Source organism: Mastacembelus armatus, chromosome 8, assembly GCF_900324485.2.
Source record: "Mastacembelus armatus chromosome 8, fMasArm1.2, whole genome shotgun sequence".
Classification (NCBI taxonomy): Eukaryota; Metazoa; Chordata; class Actinopteri; order Synbranchiformes; family Mastacembelidae; genus Mastacembelus; species Mastacembelus armatus.
Genome location: NC_046640.1, coordinates 18,876,591 through 18,901,919, shown reverse-complemented (window position 1 = coordinate 18,901,919; position 25,329 = coordinate 18,876,591). Strand labels below are relative to the sequence as shown.

Here is a 25,329-nt window from a genome sequence, read left to right as displayed (position 1 = left end):
ACACCACACATTTTTTTAGCACACAAATATGTTTAATATTTAATCCACACAGAGATCAATGCATGAATTTCCATATTGAACAAAGAGGATGGGTTTCAGTGTGTCTGGGCATTTACAGTAATCCTTGTACACATAATGACAAACGCCCCGTTCATCTGCTTCACACTGACCCATCCGATCAACAGCCAGTCAGATGAGCAAAGTGAGTGTCGGACTGAGACGCTGGCTTTAAACTTAGCTCCCTCGACTAGTTTTACAATAACCCTGTTTACACAACGCCAGCATGTAGACCTCACTGATTCCTCTGCCTGTTGGGTTACATCAGGCTGCTGCAGGTGCACTGATTTCCTGTCATTCTGGGGACAGTAACCATACACAGATGAAACGTCTTTAAATCAGGACAATGTGGGATGCAAAACACTTTAGATAACAGCCAAAAAACCCCATAATTTTAAGCTGAATTTGACTTTCAATTTGTTCTACATCAACTTATCTCCACCTATTATCAAAAACCAGACACTTTAAACCATCTGCAAAAAATCTGAAACCAGACTCTCAGTTCTGAATAGGACTGATGACCTGCTGTCTTGATCTTAATACAGCAGAAGACTTTGTTCATATCAGGTCATAAATGGTTATGCATTACTAATTTGCTGAAGTAACCAGACCAGTTACTGGTGGAAATGCAAGTCAGAGTTGTTCGCATTTTTTGTGGCATGTTGGGGCTTTGGGCTTCGCAATAAGACGAAGTGGAGGTTCCACTGGTGACAAACTAAACGGAGAAAGAGGAGTAATTCTGGGGCAGATGCAGGACAATTGAGGTAAATAGAGGGGGAGATAGTGTGCTTATAAGGGTGAATATAAGATCAATACAGAGGAGGGAGGTAGTTATGAGGCTGGGTTACAAGGCTCATGAAGATAGTTACAGTGCCTTGGATGTGATAAACAGGATGGCAGGCAGATTACTAGATCAGAGGAGGTACTTACAAGGCGTTAAAGTTACAAGGCGACAGGGCAGGAGGGGGATATGAAAGTTACAAGGGACGATACATGGCTTTAAGGGTCGTTTTAGAGCCAAGGGCGAACTTTTACAAGGTTTGGGTGGCTGGAAGCTTTTAGGGACAGGAGGAGGCTTCTTTAAGGGGGGTGTTAAAGCAGATCCAGGTGTCACTCGGGTATGAAAGACACCTGCCAGACAATGATGTGGCTCCGCTCAGCTTTGCACAAGGCAGGTTTCATCTGTGAAGCCTCAACACTCTCTCCTTCTTCTGTTTCATCATCCTCTCCATCCCCTGAAGAGACCAGGCAGACAGATAAGCAGAATTTCCACAATGAAAAGGATAAAAGATAAGGTTGAAAATATAAGGAAATTGTATATAGAAATCTGAAGCAGCACAAAAGTCTGGTGTTTATTACTATGTGACCTGGCTGGAGTAACCAGACAGGTAATATGGTTAAGAGAGATGCCTCTAGAAGGTGTGATGTGGCATGTAATATGGCTGTGAACTGTATATGTAAAATCATGAGCGTTCACTGCCCTCCAGTGGTCACATGGAGGAACTGCAATGCTTTGCAGAATTGAATTGTGTTGCAGTTCCTCCTTTGGTCACTGGAGAGCAGTGAACACTCATGCTACACTTAAAATGTAGAACCTTTTAAGGAAATTAGTAAATACAAACAAGCTATTGAATGCTGGAAAACATTCCTAATTAACCATGTATTTAATTTGACATCAATTCATTCCTTTTTATGTAAACTATAACTGTATTTAACTATAACTGTATTTGTATGGCCTTGTTATTTGTAAAACAGCTTAAACGAGACACTGCTGAGATGCAGCAACAGATATACTTTGTTCAGCTTTCTCTGTGCTCAGCTAGTTGCTACATCTCACAGCTACGCCTTGTAGCGTGTGGTGTGAGGTCTATGTGCAGGTGTGGTCGCTCACCTATACGGAAGTCGATGTAGCCCTCTCCACCACTCAGCACCAACACGTTCTGAACACTCTGAGCCTCCGTCTCTACGGGTGCTGTAGAGCCTTGCCCCTCTGATGGACTGTCCAGCACACTGCCGTTTAGAGTAGCCAAAACATTGCCTGTCACACACACACACACATAAAAAAAAAAAAAAAACAGGTTAAAAACAGCAAAATGTAGTCAATTACAGGTATGTAATTAATGTAGCAGAGCTAAGTAAATGGCAGAAACCAAACATTTTTCAGAGACAACCTATAGTATTACCACCGATTTATGTTGTAATAGAGCTCTGAATTATGTATTTTAAAAGCAACATTTGGCCTGATCATCTGGAGTATCAGCAGACAGATGGTCTTTGTGCCCACCAGGTACAGAGACGAAGAACTTGACAGCATCACGGTGCCCATGGAAACAGAGCTGGGCCTGTGCCATGGAGCAGTAGGGGATGAAGCTGCCGCTGCTCTTTTCAGAACCATCGTCACTGTACACATGGATCACTCCACCTGAGGATGTTGGAGACACCTTATTGGCTGGAAGAGAGAGGAGTCCAGGAGTGAGAAGCTAGGCAACCAGGAATGTTTACTTCAAGCGTGCTAACAAATCTACACAATCATGGAGAGTTTCAAGAGTTGCAAATCAGATGTGGCAGCATGATGCACAAACCAAAAAATAAACATCCACAAATTCTTTTTGTCAACTGAAAGAGAAAAGATTTAAAAAACACACTGTATATCTGCAATGAATCTGATAAACATCTTTGCCATTGATAAAATAAACCCCAATGATAAATGGCATGCAAAGCAACCAATGAGTAAAAGCACTGAGTAAAAGAGTAAAGTCATTATACATAAATCAATAGGTAACCTGCAGCTAAATATTAACAAATAAAAGGACTAAGCGAGTGTTGGATATCTATGGTCACTGCATAAACTTATAGAAGCAGAAAGCTGAGATCTGCAGATCTGACTTTGTTACAGGGGACATGAAGGTTTGAGCGGGTCAGGGCGGCCAAGAAAAGACAGACCACAACAGCCGGAGGACTGGATCGCTCCCACTTACCCCTCAAACCCAGGAGCTGTCCCCGGTGAAGGACTACCGCTATAGGAGGAGGAGTAGGGTGGGAAAAGAGCAGAGGAGAAAGAGGACATTAACAGAAATAGTTATGACCAAGACTGTGAAAGAGGGGAAACCACAGAGGGAAGAAAGGAAAACAGAAGGTTGAAGAGAGGGGGAGGAGAGGGAGTAGACTAAAGAAAACAGAAACAGAGTTGCAGTATGAGAGGGTCTGTGCCTTTTTAATCAGAGGTTTTTTAGAGAAAACTAGTTGGTTTTTGATTTGATGAGATATATTCATTCAAAAATCTGCAGAGGCCTCTGGGGAAAAAAAAAAACTACACGTATTAGTTGAGGAGCTCTGACTCAAAGTGTGTCCACATGGTGGTGCTAATAGATTCAGAGCCACAACAACAACTATCCTTTTACTCATGGTCCAATTTTCCATTAAACTAAAATCTCTTGACAAGTCTTGTCGATATTCTGCTAAGTCTTTTCAACCATCTGGCATGACAGATAAACCAATCAAACCATCTTAGCAGAGGGACAAGTGAGATTTAGAGTACTAATCACTGCTGATCATTCTACCAAAACATTTGCAAAGGTGGATTGAGTTTATTTTAATATAGATATATCAAAATATGCAAATTTTTTCTTTTATTCTGCGTTTACACAGCCACTGTTTGTATTTTTTTCTGTATGCAAGACAACTCATTACACACCTTTGTGCACATGTATTGTCGTGTTGCCTTTGTAGTGGTGTAAACCATACAAAATGAAACTCACTCTCTGTCAGTGGGATGGAGATGATCACACCATTTCCAGTTCCTACCCAGAGACGATTTCCACCAATCAGCAGAGCTGTGATTCGTACGAAGGAGAAGCCCAGCTTGCCAGTACCTGGGAATTACAACCAGTCAGTGTGTTTACATGCACCAATGAGAACACTTTAATATGCCCTGTGGTAATCTGGTTACACATAACAAATCTGAAAGCCAAATGTAACCCAGTTTCAAAAGCCGACAGTCATAATCTCACCGAGCATCTTGCTGACATATGGCTCAATGTCTACATCCTGCAGGTGCTGGTGTGTATGAGCATGATAGAGACGCAGGGTCGAGTCCAGACGGATAGACACCCACACACCGTCACCAATCCACGCTAGCTGCCGTACCTGGCTCTCCCTGCGGGGGTGGGCGTCAAAGGACTTCTACAGTGAGGAAAAAGACTGAGTTAGTATTTATTACAGTAACAGTGAAAAGTGCTACATCACAAAGACAAAAGCTGATTACTGGATTCATTTAGGTCTCACCTCAATCTGCATGCTCTTGGGCTGAATGACATGGATCTTGTTCTTGTAGCCACACCAAACCTTATCATGGACCACAGCCATGCAGCGGATGGAGTGGTGTGGTCGACCGAGGTCCATTAGGTGGTAGTTGGACAAATCCCACTGGCCATCTGTTGCCAGAAACACAGACACACTGAATTCAAAGCTATAACTTATTAAAAACACTTGACAACGGCTCCTTATTACATTCATATCTTTATAAAACACAAATACTCAAAGTATGTATCACAACTTAGATTTTACCATCTGTGTTGACAGATTAAGCTGTAATAAAATAAACTAATCATTTTTAAACTGGATACAGTATCACTGTTTTCCTGTGAAAGGCCTTAGTGACTTCATGGATCAAGAGCCTGGCTGGCGAACACTAACAAATCTGTTAAAACAAATATTAAAAATGCCAAATACCCTCTGATCTATGGAAAATGGCCAGGGTCCCATCAGCAAGAGCAACCAACACACGACCTTTCACATGCCTGCCATTAGAGAAAACAGACTGCTGTAGTAACAATTTCAGAGAAAGACTTCATGATTCAATGAAACAAAATGAAACTGTCATCACCACTTACACCAGACTGAGCACAGAGTCTTTGAGTTTGATAGAGTGGAGACATTTCTTCCAGTTCCCAACAGCTGAGTGGACATAGAGCCTTGGGGCAAAACGGAGCCAAGTTACTCCAGGCGGCATGTACAGTTCATAAAGGGTCATGGACATTTATGTGTGTGTCTTGGATAAAGGATACGAACAGTAATTTTTCTTTGTGGAATGTTCCTATTGAAGACTGGACTGATCACTTCTAATCAAAATAAAAATGTGACATTAACAAAATAAATGTAGAATTTATAATAACTTCAAATTTATAGGGTTACTTTGATATTATACCGAGTGTAAACCAGAGAAAAGAAATGGCTGTAATAATGTGTCTAGCAGGGAGGCTAAGAGTTGGCAGTGGCTTAGCAGAGTGACTAACCAGCCATTCTGGGCTCCCAGCCACATAGTCGGGGCCACGCTGGTGTAGTTTTTGGCCTCTTCACCTCCATCCTCTGACTCTGGAGGTTGGCATGTTTCCTCTTTGGACTGACTTGTGCTCCTGTGAGGACGAACAACAGATGATTTTATGATCAAGATGGAGAACCTGGACTTCTTTTGCTTAAGAGCTAAAGACAATACATGTAGTTTTATCTCTTACCAAATACACATGTATATATAAATATATAAGTCACTCCTGACTTCTTCACATGCACAGACTTTGACCTCTTACCTGTCAGAGGCGTCTGCTGGACGAGGCTGTGGATCTGTAAAGACATGCTCAGTAAATGGTCCGGGGGGTCCAGATCTCATTTCTATGTGGGTGGCCGTTGACTCAGGAACCTCAGTGGCCTCCGTGGCTTCCTCAGCTGACTGGGCAGGGTGAATCTTTCCATTCATGGGGGGAGCAGTGGGGGCTAAAGAACACCACCATTGAAATAAGTGTCAGACTGGACAGCTTCCTCATGCAGACACATGATCAGTCTGTTGTTACTGTGTGAATGCAAAGATGCTGAAGCATCTTCAGGATGGACCCACCTTGTCCTTTGTCCATTATGGGTGTGTCAGTGCGTGAGGAGCAGTTGCTACGGGCAACGCTGCAGTTGGTGGCGCAGCCGACCAGAGTGATACCAGCCAACATGCCCTCTACACCGCTAGTGTCCTCGCCTCCCCCCAAACCACCATCACCTGGGTCCAGCACGATCTCTCCTGCTGGATAGTCGCTCTCACTGGCAGCTGGACGCAAACACAAACATGCAAATATTAACAATGTAAATGACCCTTTAAGCCAAGCTATTCGACAAGTCAGTTGTTTAAATATGTGACTCTGGGGCTTTGGACAGCATAATCCATTTCACCTGGCACACTGGAGATGCACAGCACGTGAGCATTGCAGACATTGAACTGGTCAACCAGTGAACCTGGCTGATTGGCGTCGATGATGACCACCTTGCTTGCAGAGTGGGTGCTGGTGAGGATCCACACTCGACTGCTCATGGTGTCTGCTTCCTGGAGCTCCTTTGACTGGGACAGGGATTGAGACAACATTATTATAACATGATGATTAAGGATGTGAAAAAAGAGCTTCATATTTTGGTGTAGTGTAATGGGTGAACTACACTCTGAAAATAATAAAATTCACAAATCTGAAAGTGGCTGTCAGTCACTTTAGTTTACCTTCCTCTTTTCTGGGGAGTTATGGCTGCTCTTCTTGTCAGCTCCGTCTTCCTCAACACGCAGGGGGTCGCTGCTGCCTGATGGTGCTTTGGCTGGTACCGACTCCTGGCTGCTGGCCCTCCACCCTGTCAGGTCCACTCCTGCTGCACACCACAACTACAAGCAAGCAGCAGCACACACAAATTAATAGAAAAAGAAAAGCCACTGCCCTTTGCTTTTGCTCTGACAGCCAGAGTCCAGGAACTGACTATGCCCGTTTCTAATCCTGTCAAAGATGTTGCCCCCACCTTGCGTCTCACTACCTGAGCTCCTTGCTACTGCAGTTCTTCTCACCTTCCTGTTGGGGTCTTTCTCTACCAGAGGACGACAGTACACTGGAACAGGAACATTCTTCATGCGGTTATCCTCTTTTTCATTGGTAGCCTACAAGCAGAGGTAATATTAGTGAGAAGACAAGCAAATAATTACTGTCTGGATCCCCCAGACCTACTGGCCACTGAAGAAAACATTCAGTGTGTATGTGCTGTAGACATGTACAGCACATGCACAGCAGGCAATAAAAGAAAACTCCACAAATGTCACCAATCTGTGATGCTGTTGTCACTTTCTCTCAGGGTAACATCTCCAAAATGATGGCCTTAGGAACAATCTCTCACTCTAATTGTGGAATCAAATCAGATTTTTATTTCAGTTTTTTCAGGTATTAAACTCTTGTTCAGGAAATATCCTGATGCAGTGTCATAAAAACACAACTAAACAGAAATGCAAAATTTTATCTTTCTACTGTATGAGCACAGTATGTTTATATGTTATATGTTTGTTTAGGGTTTAACAAATCCTGACTTTGGTACCATTTGGTTGCAGTACATGGACTGCAAACACAAAATTCATTGCACACATTTTCAGTGGGATTGTCTAATTATGATAATTACAAAAAAATCCACATTTATTACAGTATTTTAGCGGATGTTTCCTTTAAGAAGCAACAGTCGAGCCAGAGCAGGAGTAAGTGATGACAACATCATTGTGTTAAGTAGGGCAGGTTGAGACAGACAGAGGTTAAAGGTTAAAAGGTTGAAACAAGACTGGCAGAGGGACAGAAAATCAGTTGAAGTCAACTCCACAGAGTTTATAGTTTTTAGAGATGCAGTCTCAAACTGTGTGTGCATGAGTCTGTAAGTTTGACTTGCATGAAACACAGGGACAGTGATTTAATATCATGCCTCAAAATAACAATTTTCCCATTATTTTCATGCAGTTCTCGTCATTTCCGGAGTACAGAAAACGTCTCTATTATCTGAATATGTATTCTGTGTTTCATCTGTCTACATATATTCGTGGCTATTATATATCTGCTGCTATCTAGGGGTTTGGGGCGTTAGGGGGAAGGTTAAAGGGAGAGGAAGCTATAAAGGTGCATGCTGGCACTCTGTCGGTCTCACTTGCCTGTTGTCTCTTCAGCGGGCTGTTCTGAGCGCTGTCCATCTGACCACCAGTCTGTGGGAGACCAAAGTTAGAGCCACCTGCCTACCAACATACTCTACCTTTTGACCATCGAGCTGCAGAGGGGCAACCCCCTTAGTGTGCCAGCCAAAGTTTAAGGTTCGATATTAAGTCATGTTTATGCTTGAAACCAAAATGGGAGAGCTGTCAATTATTCCTCAATGAAGTGATCCTGCTAATATGCACTGGGTGACATATTTCCTTATTCCACTAAAGATGGGTGCTGTAATCCATCTTAAATACACAATCCTACTGGTGTAAATATTGACTACAACAAATGTGCATCAATCTGCAGCTGAAAGTCTCCAACTCCATTTGCTCATGTTTAAAAAAGATAATCAAAAACTTGTGCCTTGCAGTCTTAGAAAATTACTGATCCGTATTCAAAAATCACATATTTTAAAAATATATATGAGCTGCTTTTATAGATTTATGTCTCCAAAAGGATAAGGCTAAGAACAGGTCTGAAAACACACTAACTCAATGTTGGCTTTGGTCTTTTCATTGGATTTGTTAAGAAGTACAATACAATGGCAGACTTAATTCTTTAACATGACTATATAAAAGGCTTTGCATGGTTTAAACACTACAGCACATGATATGTATTATATATTAGTTATTAACCAATTTATGTAGTTCTGTGATTGTTGTAGAAGGAGGGCCAACAGAAGGGCTACATGAAATGAGATGCGTCTCAGTTTTTGTATTTAAATTGATAGTGTTTTTATGCAACCTTTGAATATATTTGAATATATATTCTCTCTTGCACACGTTTTCATAGGTTTACAAAGAGTAATGAGTTATGATCACAGGTTTTAAAAATTATTTCTGAACATCCTCAATTTCACATGCTCTTCTTATTTGATCCCATTAATTTTAATCTCCCTGAATTTTAGTAACCCACACCAGCCAGTTAAACAAGTGGGAGATTCCTCTCCTATAAAGTGTTTGGGTGTTTTGTTGTGCACAGTCTCTGGAGGCCCAGAGAGGTCTCTGACCGTATGGGTGTGTACCTGTTTAAAGCGAGAGGGCACACTCCAGCCACAGGCCTGCATGATGCCATCGTCCCGGCGCATGTGCTCGCGGACCTGCCGGTACTGTTCACGCCGCTGCTCTCGGCGGGCTAACAATGCCGAGTCACTGAGGAGAGACGCAACACCATTACTGGCCAGTCTGCAAGCAATAGGAAGGGAAGGAAGACAGAGAAAAAGCGAAGCGTTAGCAGCCTGGCCAGCCAGCAGCAAGAGTCAGAGAGAAGAGCAAGACCAGAAAAGCTGTAGCTGTGGCGTTCTCGTTAAACAAAGCTTTGATCTAGCTCAAGCCAAGCAACTGTTTCATTAAATGGAAGCTCATGAGAAGCTTCTTGTACATTTAGCATTTCCAAGATGTAAAAGAGAAGAAAAATGAAAGAAATTGACTGTGTGTTGTGCCCAGCTTCATTCCTCCTCCTTAGTGTCTGTATGTGAATTATGTGTGCGGTCTGTTTGTTGTATTAATGTGTGTGTATTTGTGAGACAGCGCTTAAAAGGAAAGAAATTGAGAATGAGAACATTTGAAATTGATCACACTTTTCATTCAAAACAGAAAAGCAAAAAAATTGTGCAATCATGATGGAGGCCAGACTGTCATTGCCTAAACATTTCAATGTCAATCAACAGTGCAATGACTTTTCAAGTTTTACCATTAAATAAAAATGGCCTCAATATTTACAATAATGTTAGGAATATTATCTTTATCTTTAACTGTCCAAACTGCCACAAGCGAGCATTTAGCCGGCCGGTCAGACCAAAGCAGAGTGGAAAGCAGATAAAACAGGGGTTTAAGTGTGAAGAGCAAGTTTAATGTAGGTATTTTGCTTGGTGCTGCTCACTCTTCAGGAAAGAACTCCAGGGTGCGGTTGGAGGTGGAGATCTGACACATGGTGTGGCTGCGCCTCTGAGCCGGTGAAGGAGACTTGTAGTGGATATTGACACTGCAGTATGGCCGCTTGACAGGGGGAGGGCTGGATGATGAGCTGAAGAGACGTGCAAAGCTGACGTATTGAGAGAGAAAAAGGAGAGGGTTCACTTTTGGCGGTTTATAAAATCATTTTTAAATGCATTTCTTACTGTACTACAGTAAATTAACTTAATAAAAGCCAAATCTCACAACTGCCAGATGGTAGATTTCTTTTTCTCCTGGATCGGGGGACTCTCTCTTGATGCCCTGAGAAGAAAAAGAGGTGTGAGACAGGTAAGATAAACCACAAATGTGTACCTTTGCATGAATTCTGTCACTGTCTCAGGCATTTCCTTTAAATTATATTGGAAACAAAGGTCTATACAAAAAATATATTAAATGAGACTATAAATAAAGCAGTTCAATACAAAACAGTGTCTACAAAAAAAGATATTCTTTAGAATTAGGAGATGGAGATGGGTGCTTAGGGAGGAGCTGGAGGAAGTGAGGCAGTCCAAGAACAAGGTGGACACCAAAGTCCTTTTCTCATAGATTATATTAATATGTTGAGTTTAGCTTTAGTTCCTTCTTGTGGTCAGTTAGGTTGTTCAACCTCTAGCCTAAAACCGTCTTTCTTTTGTTTACCTGATCATTTCTGTCCACCGCACAGCCTCCTGCAGCTCCATCAGCCTCTCTTTGTACTGGTTCCTCTCCATCAGCACACGGGCCATCTCCACTCGGGTGAACCGCCGCCGGTGTGTCATCGTCATGTCGCCATCTTGCATTGGTGATGAAAACTGGGAACATGAATGCAAAGCGTCTGAAAACACTCAGCCGATTTTACAGCCAGTCACTTGCAGCATGAAACTCACTGTATGACTTTACACCTAGTGTGGCTAAAGTTGTTTTGCAATGAGATTTTTATTGTGCTGATGTTACTGTTTCATGCCCCATTTTACTCACATCATCACCTCCTTCATCTTTGGAGTCCCGAGATGCACCAAGAGCCTCTGCTCTTAACCTGCAGAACAAAAGCAAACAGTTACACAGCTTTGTTTCCACCTGTGGCTTATGAACATCTAGATAGACTGGGAAGGAGCAGATGACAGGATCTTTGGCATAGATGGTGGGAGTCACTGGGGGCATTTTAGTGAGAGAAATTTTGGACTCAAGACTTGTTGACAAGGCTTCTGGAGCAGCTGGGGCTGAATCTGACATGATCTAATATTAACATGGTTGTGGGCTGCCAAATGGACAGTTTTCCTTCAAAATACACAGCAGTTTAAACAGGCACAAGGCAATTCTTCACGTCCATGTCTTTTAACTATTTAATTTGCAGAAAAGTACTGGTTAGTGTTGATACAGTGTTATGCTTTTCTACACTTTATTATAGTTGACAAAAGCAGTTCTGCAACCTTTATCAGAAGTCCTTTAATAAAGGTTTGAAAATGCATTACATTTATTTTATTCAGTGATTTTAGGCAGAAAGAGGTAGATGTGTCACTTTGTTTCATTTAACATTTAAATCAGCTGTATTTGTGCTAGTTGCTTTAAATGTTTTGTCTCTAAAAAGCTGCTGGCTACATTCCTACCAATCTTGGCCAGGTTGATTTTTTCCACTTTCAATCCACCAAACAAAAATTACTGCCATTGCTTTAAGTCCCAGACTCAAAAACTGTCTCACTACATAGCCCCACAAGTGTACCTAAAGCACTTAAAGATTTATTCAGTGCTGTAAAAATGCTGCTGTGCCTGTGGAACAGTGTCCAGGTGAGTCTTTATAAAGTTCCACTTTATAATTTTACAGTCAAAGGATTTTGCATCACATCAGGTTAATCTGCAGATATCTTCTTTTCAATCTGGGCCTAAAATGTCAAGGTCTCTTGACAAAAAAATGATTTTTTGTTTTATTCACCTCTTCAGTTCTTCTTCCAGCTCCTTGACTTTGGCATCCACCTTGTTCTTGGACTGCCTCACTGCCTCCAGCTCCTCCCTAAGCACCTCATGCTCCCCCGACAGCTCGTCCACTTTGGCAATAAGATCATTTTTCACAATGTTGAGAGCATTTCTGTCAATTAAAGAGCAGAAAGATGAGGAAGTAAGATAACTGAAAAAGTTTGGCTTGCAGGGTCCTCACAGTTCTACAGTCTAAACCGAAGACGTGTTGTATGGGTGAAAATATTAACAAATGACCCTATAGATGGTAAAGATTACTGGCATCAGGAATTTCACACCCTTTTGTCATATTTTTGAAGCACAGATGAATCTTTAAGAGGGTATTCAGGCCAGTTTTTACATTTGTATGAAATGCAACACGTATATAAGGATGAAGATTCACGCTGAGCTTCCCTGTCTATCTTACTTGGTCTCTAGGAGCTGTTTGTTCTCTGTCAGCAGGTTCTCCACCTCCTTTCCCATCCCTGAAACAGTCACATGTACATCTCTGTTACTCATCATTCCTCACAATGCACAACACCCATGAATCAATCAATCCACTGACTGATAACCACAATGCATTTCTCTGTTTCTTTGGTAACACTTTCTTTCAAACCAACCAAAGCAAGTATGTAGTGTGGGACACTCATCAAACATTTCCACATAACAATTAATGAAATGAAATTAAAATTAATGGACAGATTATCGATTGATTCTCTCATGTAAAAAAAGAGGCTAGGTAAGGTTAACTTATTAAATATTCAGAGAAGAATGAGTAAAAACATATGAAACTGAACTGGCACAGTATTACTGGCATCATTAATCATCCCCCCTCAAAATGTCATGTGATGGAGTACACGTATATTCAGAGTTTGCAGTTGCTTCCATAGCTATGACATTGTTAATATCATGTTCTTGTGATGCAGTTAAAACTTAATGATCCTAATTAGTGCTAGAAACTAACTATGAACTTCACATTGAAGCACCAAGCATTGTGAAACAGAAGCCAAGCACAAAAACTGTAAGCAGAAATTTCAACACAGACAAAAATTTGGACATGAGAACATGTCAAAAACAAAGAAAACAAGAACAAAAGAGAGGAGCTACCAGTGGAAAAAAAAGACTTGGCGTGAGCTGAAAAAGACCCTTAGTTAAAAACGATTAAACAAATCCACAAGGTTTATGCTGTGATATGTAATCTGACTACAGAGGCAGAAAAAATTAGGGCACATGTTTCTGGATTTAATTTGAGCTCAGGCTGGCAGGTTTAACTGCACCCGTCTAAAAAGAAAACTGCTGGGCAGTGAGTAGGGGAGCCTGAAGATAATCTTGATAAACACATAGTATATTTACATCAGTTTGTCCTGCTATTAAGGCATGATATTATGTCTGTAAGTGCTAATGACAGTTTATTGGAATGAAAAAACTTTTATTCAAGACAATGCCATCTACTATTTTGTTGAGCTGCTGTTCATCATGCAATTAGTTTGTCTTCCAAGACAAGCAGAGTCAATATTTTTTTCTTGATTCAGAGATCAGGAGGGAAAACAAAATACTAGGTAGATGAAATGCAAAGGCGAAAAAAGAAAAGTAAATATAAAGCTACACAAAAAAAACAGACAGTGAAGCAACTGGAAGGCAGTGAAAGCTAGAAGCCAGGGAATGACAAGCAAATGTGACCATAAGTGTAGGCAAGGGGGTGCCTTACCGAAGAAATCATCACGGACTGGAGGCAAACGAAGAAGAAGGGAGAGGAAAAAGGGTGAACAGTGAAAAGAGGGAAGGGCACAGATCAGAGAAGGAGGACAGGAAGGGAAGAGAGAAGAGAGACGATGCTGATAAGCATTTATGGATTTGGATTTGAAGAGCAGCGGGGCTAAAGAACTAGAAGACAAAAAGCCGGCCCTGACTCTAGTACAAGGTCAAGGATGGAACAGATTTCTGTGACGCAACAGATTAGTTATCATCTGATTTATTTTAAAGTCCCAGTGAAAAAATGGCTTCTATAAAATAATGTGTTTCCTATTTGAGACTGGATTAGACACAATGTACTAAGAGAGCAATTATAAACCAATGTGGGTTTCCAATCAGGGAGGAAGTTTTTCAAGTCTTTCAAACAAAGAGCAGAAAATTAAAGATGTGCAAACTGATACAGTGCATGGAATCACAGAAAATAATTTCACTGTGACTTTAAACTAATAAAAAACTTTTTTACTGCATATATTTTGGATATCTATTATAAAGTTTCCAATTGCTTGACCAGGCAATAAAATAATAATTAAATATTACTAATTACAATGATAGTAATGTGCCTTTGACTGAATTGTGTACTGGTTAAAATCTAATCATACACGTGGAGTTTTTCAGAGCAGATCAGGGTGGAGAGAAGTAAAGAAATAAATACCAACCAAAGCATGTTCAGATACACACCTGAGAACTCGCCTATGGGTGTCACCAGCAGAAGCACATAAAAGGGGGAAAAAAAGAAATGCGTGAGAGGTTAACAAATGGACAAGAAGACGGGTCAAAACTCCCTTCCTATTTCTACTATGTAAAATTCAGGGACAGTAAAACAAAATCCAAAGGAACCCAAATATAGAATCCGAAATTAAAGTAAATGAGAAAGTGTATGAGCCCAAAACAGAGAGTGACAATGGACAGCTACGACAAACAAGAAGTGTAAACATGAAATAAACTCCTTTAAATATCTGGTAAAATTATATATATATATATATATATATAAATAAAGTAACTATCTTTCAAAAGCCTGCATTAAGAGTCCTTCTGCCTCATAAAAAATATCCTAGAAAAATACAAACAAATAATAAAACAACTGCATGAATTGGCGACTAGAGTTGGGGGATTGAATATCGTTTCAGAATGACTGTGCAGTGATGCAGGGATGAGCTGTTGGCATGGAGTGGTTTAGAGCCTGGGCCATGCAAGGTAAAAAGTCAGGGCACAATCACACAGCCTCGCATCGCATGGAGCGCCTGCCCTGCACTGACCCAAAACAAAAACAAAGCAGGCTTTGTATAACACACACATGCACCTGCCCTTATTTTCCTTTGTTTGGGTCTTATTCTGCTATCGAGTAATATTGCGTATTGGCATGTTAGCATACAGTTGAAGCCACCGGCTTCACTTTCACTAGTAGAGGTTCAAGAATCGCCTTTGAAGAAGGGGAAAGGGGCACCAATTTCTGCTGAAGTGAAATACTTACCGCTGACAAAAGGTGAAGGATATCACTATGAAGTCTCCAGGAACGTGATTTCATGGCACAACTTCACTTTGACTTTGTTGCCTAATTTGCCTAATTTGAAAAAGTCTATAAAACCAGCAGGAGATATTGCAGGCAGATTCCTGTTCATACCTAGTAGCTCGGCACCTGCATCTACATCTCCAATGATGTCTGACTTGGCGTCTTTGATCTCGTGGTAGAGAGAGTCAGTGTTGATGCCGAAGGCCTCATTCACTATGCCTTGAGAGGGGCTGAAGCAGACATAAATGAAGATTTCATTACACACTGAAAGTGGAATATATTTTTATTCATTTCAACCAAAATATGACACTTTTTAGAAACCCAGCATACAGTATGCAACAGCTATATGCTATATGATCTATGAAAAGCTTGGCACTCTAAGGGGTGCTTTCACCTTTACCTGAAAGTTTCAGAAAACTTTGAGAAACACAACAGGCCACTGGTATGCCCTGGAAAGTGGTTAACCTTTGAATTGTTTTGTAGTAAAAATGTGCGAATGTGCAAAAACACAACTATCAGTGCAATTTTACCTGTTTCCTCCCCCATACACACGCATCTCCAGGTCAGAGGGAGAATCAATGATCTCTGGAAATTCAGACCACTCATCGCTGCTTCCCATTCCTGGAAAAAACAGGACAGAAACAAAAATGGAATTACATTTCAGTTGTGCTTTACAAGGCTACAAATACTTGGATTTTGCTTTTGTTCCTTTTTGCGTCACTAAAAAACCTGGGAGTGAATGAAGCTCGAAAATCATTATCACAGACAATAAAGCTTTGAGAGTTTTGTGACAACCTCTTACCGATGCTGACATTCCTGGTTTCCTGAGAAACTTGCACCTCCATATTCCGGCTGAGTCTCTTGGCATTTTTCCTGCAGTTCCCAGACCGTATCACATCAAAGTTGGAGTGTGGCAGACAGTCCTCGTTGATGGGGGTGACAGTAGCGGAGGGGACGGAGGAGGTGGGTGTGTTGGATTTGCTTCCTGTGCTGCTTGGTGTGGCTGCCACGGAGTCGGACTCTGATCCATCCTCCTTGGTAACAAGTCGTGGTGTGAGACAAAGACACAGCAGCAAGAAACAAACAACAGTATGAGGAGCATCACATGACGGAGGCGTAACCTTTCTTGTTATTAACACCTGCAGCTATTTTATTTTCGGCAACTTCTGCTACTAATGGTAAGAGTTCACTGCTGTAAAAATGTTCCTCTGATTACCTCTCAACACAAGGCTCTTTCTTGACTTATAAGTGTTGCTTGGCATCTTAATGTCAATGAAATTATAATATCTGAATATAAATATATATATCTGAATATAATCTGAATATAAATATAAAGCTGAACTCTAAATCCTAAAATCTGAGCTTTAACTCGAGCCACAACAAGAAAAACCGTCCTCTTGTTTGGCCTCCCTTGGCTTGGTTTCTCACATGCATAAAGCAAGATATGCTATCAAATTACACGAGTAGCATAGGGTTAAAAAATGAGGACACAGACTTAAAGTTCATGTGCAAGTGTAAACTAAAATATGTAGACACACTGCAGTAGCTCCGCAATCACACAGTAAAATAATCAAAGTTAGAAAGAAAATCCATGTAAAAACTGATCCCCTGCTTGCTTGAGTCAACGTATATACCTAACAAATCTGACTTTAAAGGGTGGGTTTCCAACTGATGTGAATAAAATAGTTTCCTTTAAAGTGACACAAGCAGGCGTGGGAGGGAGGTCCATGTGGGTGTGGCTAGCAGGACGGGCAGCAGTAAGGCTGACCCCTCCCCCTTCCACTCCCCAGGCTGCGGTTGTGGTCGCGGACGAGGACACGGCCACTGTCTGTCCCACCTGATAGGCGGAGCTGAAGGTAGAATGGCCGAGCTCGCTGACCTGCCAGATGTCTTTCCCGGGCATCATCCTAGCCCCCCCGAGACCCCCACGTACCATGCCCTCGCCGCTGGGATACAGGCTCAATGAAGGTGGGCGCTCCGCTTTGCTGCTGGCAAAGGAGACACAGAGAGGTAGAGACTAACATAAGACTAACTGTTATTCATTTATTATATATCCTCACTTCATATATCCTCACTTGTTCCTCTCCAGGACTGGAACCTATCCTGACATGCAGTAGGTGCAAGGCACAAATAAACCTGAACAAACCATCACAGGGTTAAAACAAACAGTCACTCACAACCTTAATCATACTATGAACTCAAAGGGAAATAGTCTCATTTGCTGTCTTGTTGCAAGCTAGCTGAAAAGCTTCCTGCCACTCCTATATCTGCATGGTAAATCTAACAGCTGGACTGGTTCTTTCCAGAGTTAAAACTCACCTACCAGCATCTCTAAAGCTTTCTAACAGGTTGTGTCTCATTTGGTTAATTTGACAAAGGAGTTTAAAAAAGCAGTCTTTCAGTTTTACATGTCATTATGTAAGGTGTTATTTCTTGGCCAAGAACAGCAGGAAAACAACTGCACCGAGCCAAGAAATAACATTTCATTTATACACTTTGGTTCGTGTACACATTAATCAAATGAGATGCTAAACAGGCGCCTCAATGCTAATGTAACCAGCAGCTGGATTTAGATGGAGGTCATTCAAAACAGAGCAAATCAACACACGACATGTAGTTTTTAGAAAACCTAATACACACATTATGTGAAATACCACAACTATGGGATCTCAGCTGTAAGTTAATCCAAAAATTTACTTGATGGATATCAGATCTTTGTTTACACAGTTCCTACAAAAAACTGACTGAAACTGTGCGGATAATCCATTCATGTCTGCTTACATCTAACAGTCAAAACTTGCAAGCCTTAAAATGGTACTGTTTGTGAGAATGTTTAAAGATCATTTTGTTTTCGAATAGTAATGCACAATTAAAAGTACAAGTTAAAAACTGTAAAAACACCTATTTTGCTTTATTTGAATAACTGCTCTCACTTTGCATATTATTGTTTTTGTTAGAGACAAGGAGGACAGGCAGACAAACATGGATGAACTGACAAGCAGACACAAGCATATAGGGAAAAGAAGAGAAGGCAGCAGAGAAAACTAGAAAACATGGACTACATTGCTTATTGTAACATCCAAACCATTCTTCATTTCAAAAATTTGTTATTGGAATGAAATATTATCTATAAATTCACAATAACAAAAGTTATTTCAGGCATCAGTAACCAATAAAGCAAATGCATAGCAAATATATGAGAAGGGGCTTCAGCAATCCTTAATTACATTTTGAGTACAGGCAGACCAGTTTAGACGGTTGTTGGGATGAATGGGAACTGTAGTGAGGACAGTTATGGGACATGTTGGATTTACCTTTTCCTCCATGTGTGGCGTTGACTGAGCAAACAGCAGCACAGAGAGCAAGCCAGCAAGACAGACAGTGTTTAGAAAAAGACAAAAACATGCCATGAAAACACGCACACACACGCACGCACGCACGCACACGCACACACACACACGCACGCACGCACGCACGCACACACACACACACACACACACCCAACAGAATTTTACAAGATGACAACAGCTTTTACAACTTTGTCTTTTATGGCTCTAAAAGATTGTTCTCCTTATTAAAAGTGCTTCAGACCGTAATCAGTTCACTAAAAGTTTCAGTGCCTCATTGAGTTTTTCATCTAGGCTTAAAATCACTACTCAGACTATCATGAGTGAACATCAGCCTCAAACAGTGTTCTGCTTTAAACAGCTGACTAAGATTTGTAGGATTAGTGTACTTTTCATTAGGAACTAGAGCTGAGTCTTACTGTGTGTATAGTGAACATGTTGGAGAAGGTGACAAATCTGCGGTTCAGCTATAGAGGTTGCACCAGATGTCCCACGCCTCGTCTTGCATCATGCTGATAAATATTCACCACTCGTGGGCTGGACAATTGCTAAACACTGCAAGCTGGTACATAAATTCGAAACTTTCTTTTTTCGCAAATCTCATAATAACTGCAGACATTTCTTTGTGCACTTCTTTCCTCTTTGTAATTGGAAAGTACCAGCTGTTCCATCACCTGACAAACAACTGCCAGCACTGACACAATGAGCGTGACAGCACATGAAAAGCATCACATATTCAGAACAAAACATGAAACACCAGCAACAAGATAATGGGTGGAAGTTACAATTTAAATAGGTACAAAGAGATATGCACGACCTTTGCACATACACACACACCCACAAACACACATGGACACACATCTAAAACCACTCACGTTCGTCCACAGCCGTGGCCTTCTGATTGGCTGTTGCTCCCTGCTTGCTGCATTTTGGACCGCTCTATGTGCTCGACATACATCTGAATCATCTGTGATCCAACAAGAAAAAGAAAAGGAGATAGATAATTACATGTTTAAGGACTAAGAAAAGCATGAGAGATACACCAGACTAGTGAGTAAAGATAATGCATGTATTACTGTGACTGTGAGATTAAAGACCACCATACCAGGGTTTTTGCATATCACTGTTTTACCATTTTTTTCTACTTTGCAGGCACCTTTGTTTTCTTCACTTTCATTATGATCTAAAAACAACTTGCAGGGGCTTGTTTGCATTACGTTAGAATCAATTCTGCTTCAAGGTTGTTGATCATGGCACTAAAAAATATATTTTCATTGTTTAGGAGAATAAGAACCAAGAGACCTAGAAAGGCTAAAGTGTATTTTAAAAGGTTAACGTGGTGGATTTGGGGATATGGTGAAAAAAAATAAATTATAAAATGATTCTATGCCTCAAGAGTGCATTTTCAACTCTACCACAATTTATGAAGATTACACTGAGTTGCTGGGCTGAATGGTCACTCTTACCTCAGTGTGGCGCTGGTGCAGAGCATTAAACTCTTTCTTCATGTCTGATTCTCGCTCCTCCAACCGAGTGACTGAGAGACAGACAAAAGACACTTTAGCACCAAGAGACTGGAGAAAGGAGAAATAAGTAATAAACTCAAAGAGATGTGACTCTAAGGCTTTCCAGTCGACCAATTCACATTATAATTTCTCACTAATTACAATACACAGTAGTGTATTGGGCAAACATCAAGAAAAATGACTACTTTAAAGCTAAACAGAATCTAAAAATACAACATCTCCCTGCAGTTTGTCTACTTCCTGTTACATCTTCCCCTTAGAACTAATATACTGAAAAATACTCTATAATACTAAAAATACTTTTAGTACTTCATTTAGTACTTTTTCCTTAATTTGTACATCAGAAAAAAACGCAAACTGTAATTAATGGATAACCTTTTTTAAAAACTCCCCCATGTTCTGGGGCAAAGACATTAGTACTAAAATCTGGCCTCAACAGATAGATATGCAGCATGTACAGCATTTTTATTTATAAAGCCTCTTTACTCACTCTGGTCAGAATAGTTCTTTGTCTTGAGCTCCAGCTGTTTCCCCTGCAGCTCCAAAAACTCCACCTGCATCTGCAGGTCCTTCTTCTCAGCTTCCAAGGCATCCTCAAATTCAATGAATTTCTGATGGAAGACACAAAAAAATTAAATTATACATTTTTAGAGGTCAGAATCAAGTCAAAACATACTAAATAAGGAAACTGTATAATATTTTTACCTGCGGTATATTGATTGGATTGTGTGATTAATGCTAAGATACATACGGTGATGACAATACTTGGGAATGAGCAAAACTGAGTAATCACCATTCAGGATAATTTGGGGGTTCAATGTGAAAACCTAAGTGTAGATTTCACATGACACATCTGCAGTGTGGCTACATCCACCAACAGTGTTTGGATGAGAATAATGTCATAACTCTACAAAATACAATAGGCAGACACAGAGTTGCCTACTTCCCCTTCACATTGCCTGGTTTTTAAAGCTGTTCACACAATGATGTCCTTCTTCCGTGCTCCAAGTCCACAAGTCCTAATACTGTAATCCTCTGACTGCAAGGAGAACATGGAACCAGGAATCGGCAGCAGAAATGCACCATGTGAAATGCAAATACTACAATACAAGCCACTAATGTTGACATCTAAAGTCACTGGAAACTGGTCTCAAATCTCCTTAAAACATGAGACTAGTTTGTCCTGCACAGGGTGGATTTTACAAAGGAAAACTCCACCTCTGAAGGCAAGAGGTAGCTGAAGATTGCTGCTCATACTGGTGTCATTTCTTCTTATTAAAAAAGTAATATAGCCTTAAAACTAATCACCACCATTATACTGCACAGTTTCATAAAATAACAACCGTCAACCTGTCCCCTTGGACTGGGACCGCGTGGTACAGTAACATCCTTTAAAGGGATTCCCCTCTCGGCTGCTGTTACCTTCATCACCTCCCCAGTCTCAAGACTATTTGCTTTAGGAGTTACACATACAGCAGTGGTACAGTATGACTGGAGGCTTAGACATAGTGTTGTACTTCCAGAAAGAACATTTGATTTGTGTGCACAACATAAACACAATATAAAAACTGTATATGAATTTATAGCTTGGAATATTTGTGCATGAATAAGTCATGAAGCAGCCTTGTGATGTCTCAGTGGAGCTAATGTGATTCCCTGCAAAATGCATTTTACTGGACCGTGGTCACACTTCCAGGTAGCTGCACTAAGTAAAACCTGAAGATAGAGTGAAGTGACAATAGCATGAAAATGATACCACGCAGCATGATATCAAAACTGTCTTTCTGTAATTATAATAAAACTAGGAGGAGGAGAAACAGCTTAATTTATTACCACCCCTATATTCAATGATCCTGGATCTCTTGTGAAGGCTTCATGAGCAGAGAGGGAGCTGAAGCCTTTGTTTACCACTAGCTAGAGCCTAATAACCTTGAAATCTGAGCTGTCTTTTCTTGTTCCTACCATGTCTTGCAAGAGGCTGCATTATTGCTTTCCTCAAACACTAATATTCTCCCTCACTGTTTTTCTTCTCATTAGCCTTTGTCTCTCTCAGATCACAACCTCTGCATTCACTCACTCATTTTGCAGCTTTCTAAACCTCAGGCTGTCTTTCTCACGGCTGTGTTGCTCTCTTTCTACTCCTCATAAGCACTAATCAGGTTACAGTGCCTGGATCCCTCAGTGTTTTCTGTATACTATTGATTTCCTATGATTCCCCGCCCCTTGCACGTGGTCACATCCCCCATTATATCCCACATTCAGACAAAATAATTTATTTGTTGCACTAAAATCTGTCAGCTAATTTGAGCAAAGATATAAATCAATTTCACTTGAGAGCTGAAAACAAAGGAAAACTATTGTAAAAACAAAGAAATAAAGCAAGAAATAATGAAATATGAAAACAGGTGACTACAAAAAGATAACTGCACTGTATTAAAATCTGAACTGTTTGAAATATAACTTATATAAAGCTTAACATATAGCAGGTATTGGACAAATACAAATAATTCAATTTTGCTTGAAGGATTCGGGGTGAAGTCAAGACAAAACTCTAGTTTCCTCATAAAAGGGATAAAGAAACAGACCTAAATTATATTATAAAGGTCAACATATCATGTACAAGTATTATGTTATTTACTTACTATTTTCTCTTCCCCTGGAAGTTTTCTCATGATTACTTTCAATTTTACTATTGGCAGCACAGTCAAGCAAAAATAAACCATGTCAAGGACTGTTGGGCTCTGTTATTTATATTAATGGCCCCTGCTGGCTCAGCAGCTATTCGACCTGCAGTATCTGTAAGTTTTCCAACTAATACTTACAATGCAACATACTTTAATGGTAAAGGATTTTTCCTTTATGAAATAAAAATAATGTTAAATATGACAAAACAAAACAAAATGGACTAAAAGCTGAGTTACACTGATACTAGCAGTGCTGCCAGTGATATGCTGAGACCTCTGGTTGTGAGGAGGATTAAAGTTCCCTTACGATGCTGTGACACAATTCAGAGAAATAACAGGAGCAGGAAAAAAGATTTGCTGGAGCTGACCAGTAATCTAATAGCTCCACATTGATGTCTGCTTTTGTTGTTGGTGTCCCTGTTCTTGGAGTGTTTTTAAGTGTCAACGCCCACTGAGAGTCATGCTTACACTGCTCCTCTGTGCCATAGGTTTGCTGTCCCTGTATCACCATGTAGGCTACTGCTGTTATATTCTTGCTTTGTGTTTGCATATTGTGTGCCTAAGTATTTGCATGCAGACGTGTAGCAGCTCAGGTATAAGGAGCACTAAAAAACTCATTTTGGTTTTATATATTTGCCTTTCTCCTGCAGAGTATAATAACCCAGTTCCTCTTAATATCATATTTATAGAAGTAAATGTATCGTAACTTTACATCTTCGGCGCATCTACCAGTAGATTTGGGTTATTCTGGTATAATAATCAGATGCTTCTAAACTTTATTATAGGGTTAGAGTTGTTTTTAAACCCCTGACAAGACACTGGGGATTGTCAACAGCGTTAGCAGTGCATGCAGACTAAAATAAACTCTAAAATGTCACATGCCTGATGAAACCTCCCAGTTCAGACACGGCACCGGTACTGCAGAAGAGCCAGCAGGACACTGGATGTGATGATGCGTGTAAGGGCCCAAACAGACCCCGGGGGGTCACTCACCTCCTCCGCCTGCTTGCGCAGCTGTTTCTCCCTCTCATACTGGGTGAGGAGTTGCTCGTTGTCCTCCTTCAGTAGCTCCAGCTCCACTTCGTGCTCCTGGTTCTCGGTCAGCACTGCGTCCAGGTTCTCCAGGACATTCACCACCAGCGGCATCAGCTCCTTAACCACCTCTTCATCATAGCTACGGATCAGCCGCTCAAACTCCCGGTAGATGCTGTTTGCGAGGCCCGATACACGCTCCGACATCACGGAGCCGGAGCCGTAGTCGTCCTGGTAGACCACCTCGTCAATTTGCAGCTCCATCATCTTGGCAGCTGGAGCCGGCTTCTCTTTTCCAGATGAGGACGCTGAGCTGAAACAGTTTTTAGGCCTATAAGGCGAGTCTGTCACAGGATTTGGATCCGCTTAACGCAGAAAAACAGGTACATTCAATCAGCCCTTCCTCAGGTAAAGAAAACAGCCCATGCCATTTTGCACCATCACACGCTTACTGACCGAAGACTGGCTGTTTTGTGCGCATAACCTTGAGCTCGGTGCAGAAAAGACTGGCTCTAATATTTTGATGCAAAGAGGGCCCCCTCCTCCTCCACCACCAGCCCGTTGTGTCGCCTCCGGACGCGGCCCAGCTATTTCTCTTCTCCCGCAAAGAACATCAGATCCGGGGAGCGGTGGGTGCGAAGTGGGCCAGCCTGTGGATCGGCCCTCTCTGAGTCCATGCCGAAGAACGAAACGCGTCGTCGATGATAGTGCACCTGCCTCTCAGCAGCCGCAGCCGTGTACCCCAGCCATTTCTGGCAGGGTAAATTAATAAATAAATAAATAAATAGGTAAATAAATAATCTAACGCTCCGTTTCCCCGCCGACGCCCACTATAACACCGTTTCTTCCATATTTTGCGAGCTGCCGATGCTGCTGCCAAAGATCGGGCGTTAATGGTGATGTCTCCCTATGGGAGAGGCTCTCGCTGCTTTTCCAGCTGACCGACTCTGGCTGACGTCACACCGTCTGCATTGAGCAGACTCACTGCGTCAAGTGGACACGCGACCCCGGAAAGCCGCTCCAGGATTTCAAAACAAAGCTACACAATCTATACAAAATCCTGCGAGTAATGATGAATGCACAGTTTGTCAGTAATGCCAAAATGACACATATCAAAGATATGTTTTAAAAGTATGCTTAAAAGGCCACTTAAATTAAAGACTACCATTTAATTTAGATTTTCCTAATGTATATTGATCGACATCATGAAGGTTGTACCTGTCAACAAAACAGAAATATGGTCTGTCTGCATTTACAAAACACCCATACACAAGTTGTTATATCCTTATTTCTTCAGTCAATTTCTTCCATACCAATTTGTTCAAAATTAAAACATTCTGACTGTATTAAGATAATCTCATCCTATGTATAACCTAAAGTTTCAGTTTACTAATTTAAGTCTAAGATTTCATATTGCCTAGTCATACCTCACAATACTTCTCCACATATGGTTTTGAAATTAGTTGAGTTTTGAAGCCCAAATTTGAAACCTAAATTTTCATAAATTATATTCAAA

The 25,329-nt window shown here is 41.0% G+C and overlaps 1 protein-coding gene across 11 annotated transcripts; it reads right to left on the bottom strand.

Moving 5' to 3' along the window:
- Window positions 1–13: 13 nt before the first annotated feature.
- mapk8ip3 (mitogen-activated protein kinase 8 interacting protein 3) lies at window positions 14–24,764 on the bottom strand. Of its 11 annotated transcripts, none has more exons than XM_026325534.1 (33): window positions 23,775–24,764; window positions 20,588–20,708; window positions 20,038–20,108; window positions 19,447–19,538; window positions 17,062–17,212; window positions 16,027–16,258; window positions 15,755–15,845; window positions 15,336–15,454; window positions 14,393–14,404; window positions 13,671–13,688; window positions 12,390–12,447; window positions 11,943–12,095; window positions 10,991–11,048; window positions 10,673–10,824; window positions 10,238–10,294; window positions 9,960–10,121; window positions 9,103–9,262; window positions 8,033–8,083; window positions 6,920–7,009; window positions 6,587–6,742; window positions 6,268–6,433; window positions 5,948–6,145; window positions 5,643–5,826; window positions 5,352–5,471; window positions 4,950–5,030; window positions 4,789–4,856; window positions 4,342–4,490; window positions 4,068–4,239; window positions 3,816–3,929; window positions 3,036–3,074; window positions 2,342–2,506; window positions 1,949–2,095; window positions 14–1,292 (listed from the first exon to the last, which is right to left on the bottom strand). In XM_026325534.1, the coding sequence occupies exons 1-33, from the start codon at window positions 24,078–24,080 to the stop codon at window positions 1,168–1,170; spliced, it is 4,038 nt and encodes a 1,345-aa protein (XP_026181319.1). In that variant the 5' UTR covers window positions 24,081–24,764; the 3' UTR covers window positions 14–1,167. The 11 variants fall into 11 exon arrangements, with proteins under 11 accessions (XP_026181319.1, XP_026181320.1, XP_026181324.1 ...); XM_026325535.1 differs by having other exon boundaries at window positions 17,062–17,209; XM_026325538.1 differs by having other exon boundaries at window positions 15–1,292; window positions 9,103–9,229.
- Window positions 24,765–25,329: the final 565 nt, after the last annotated feature.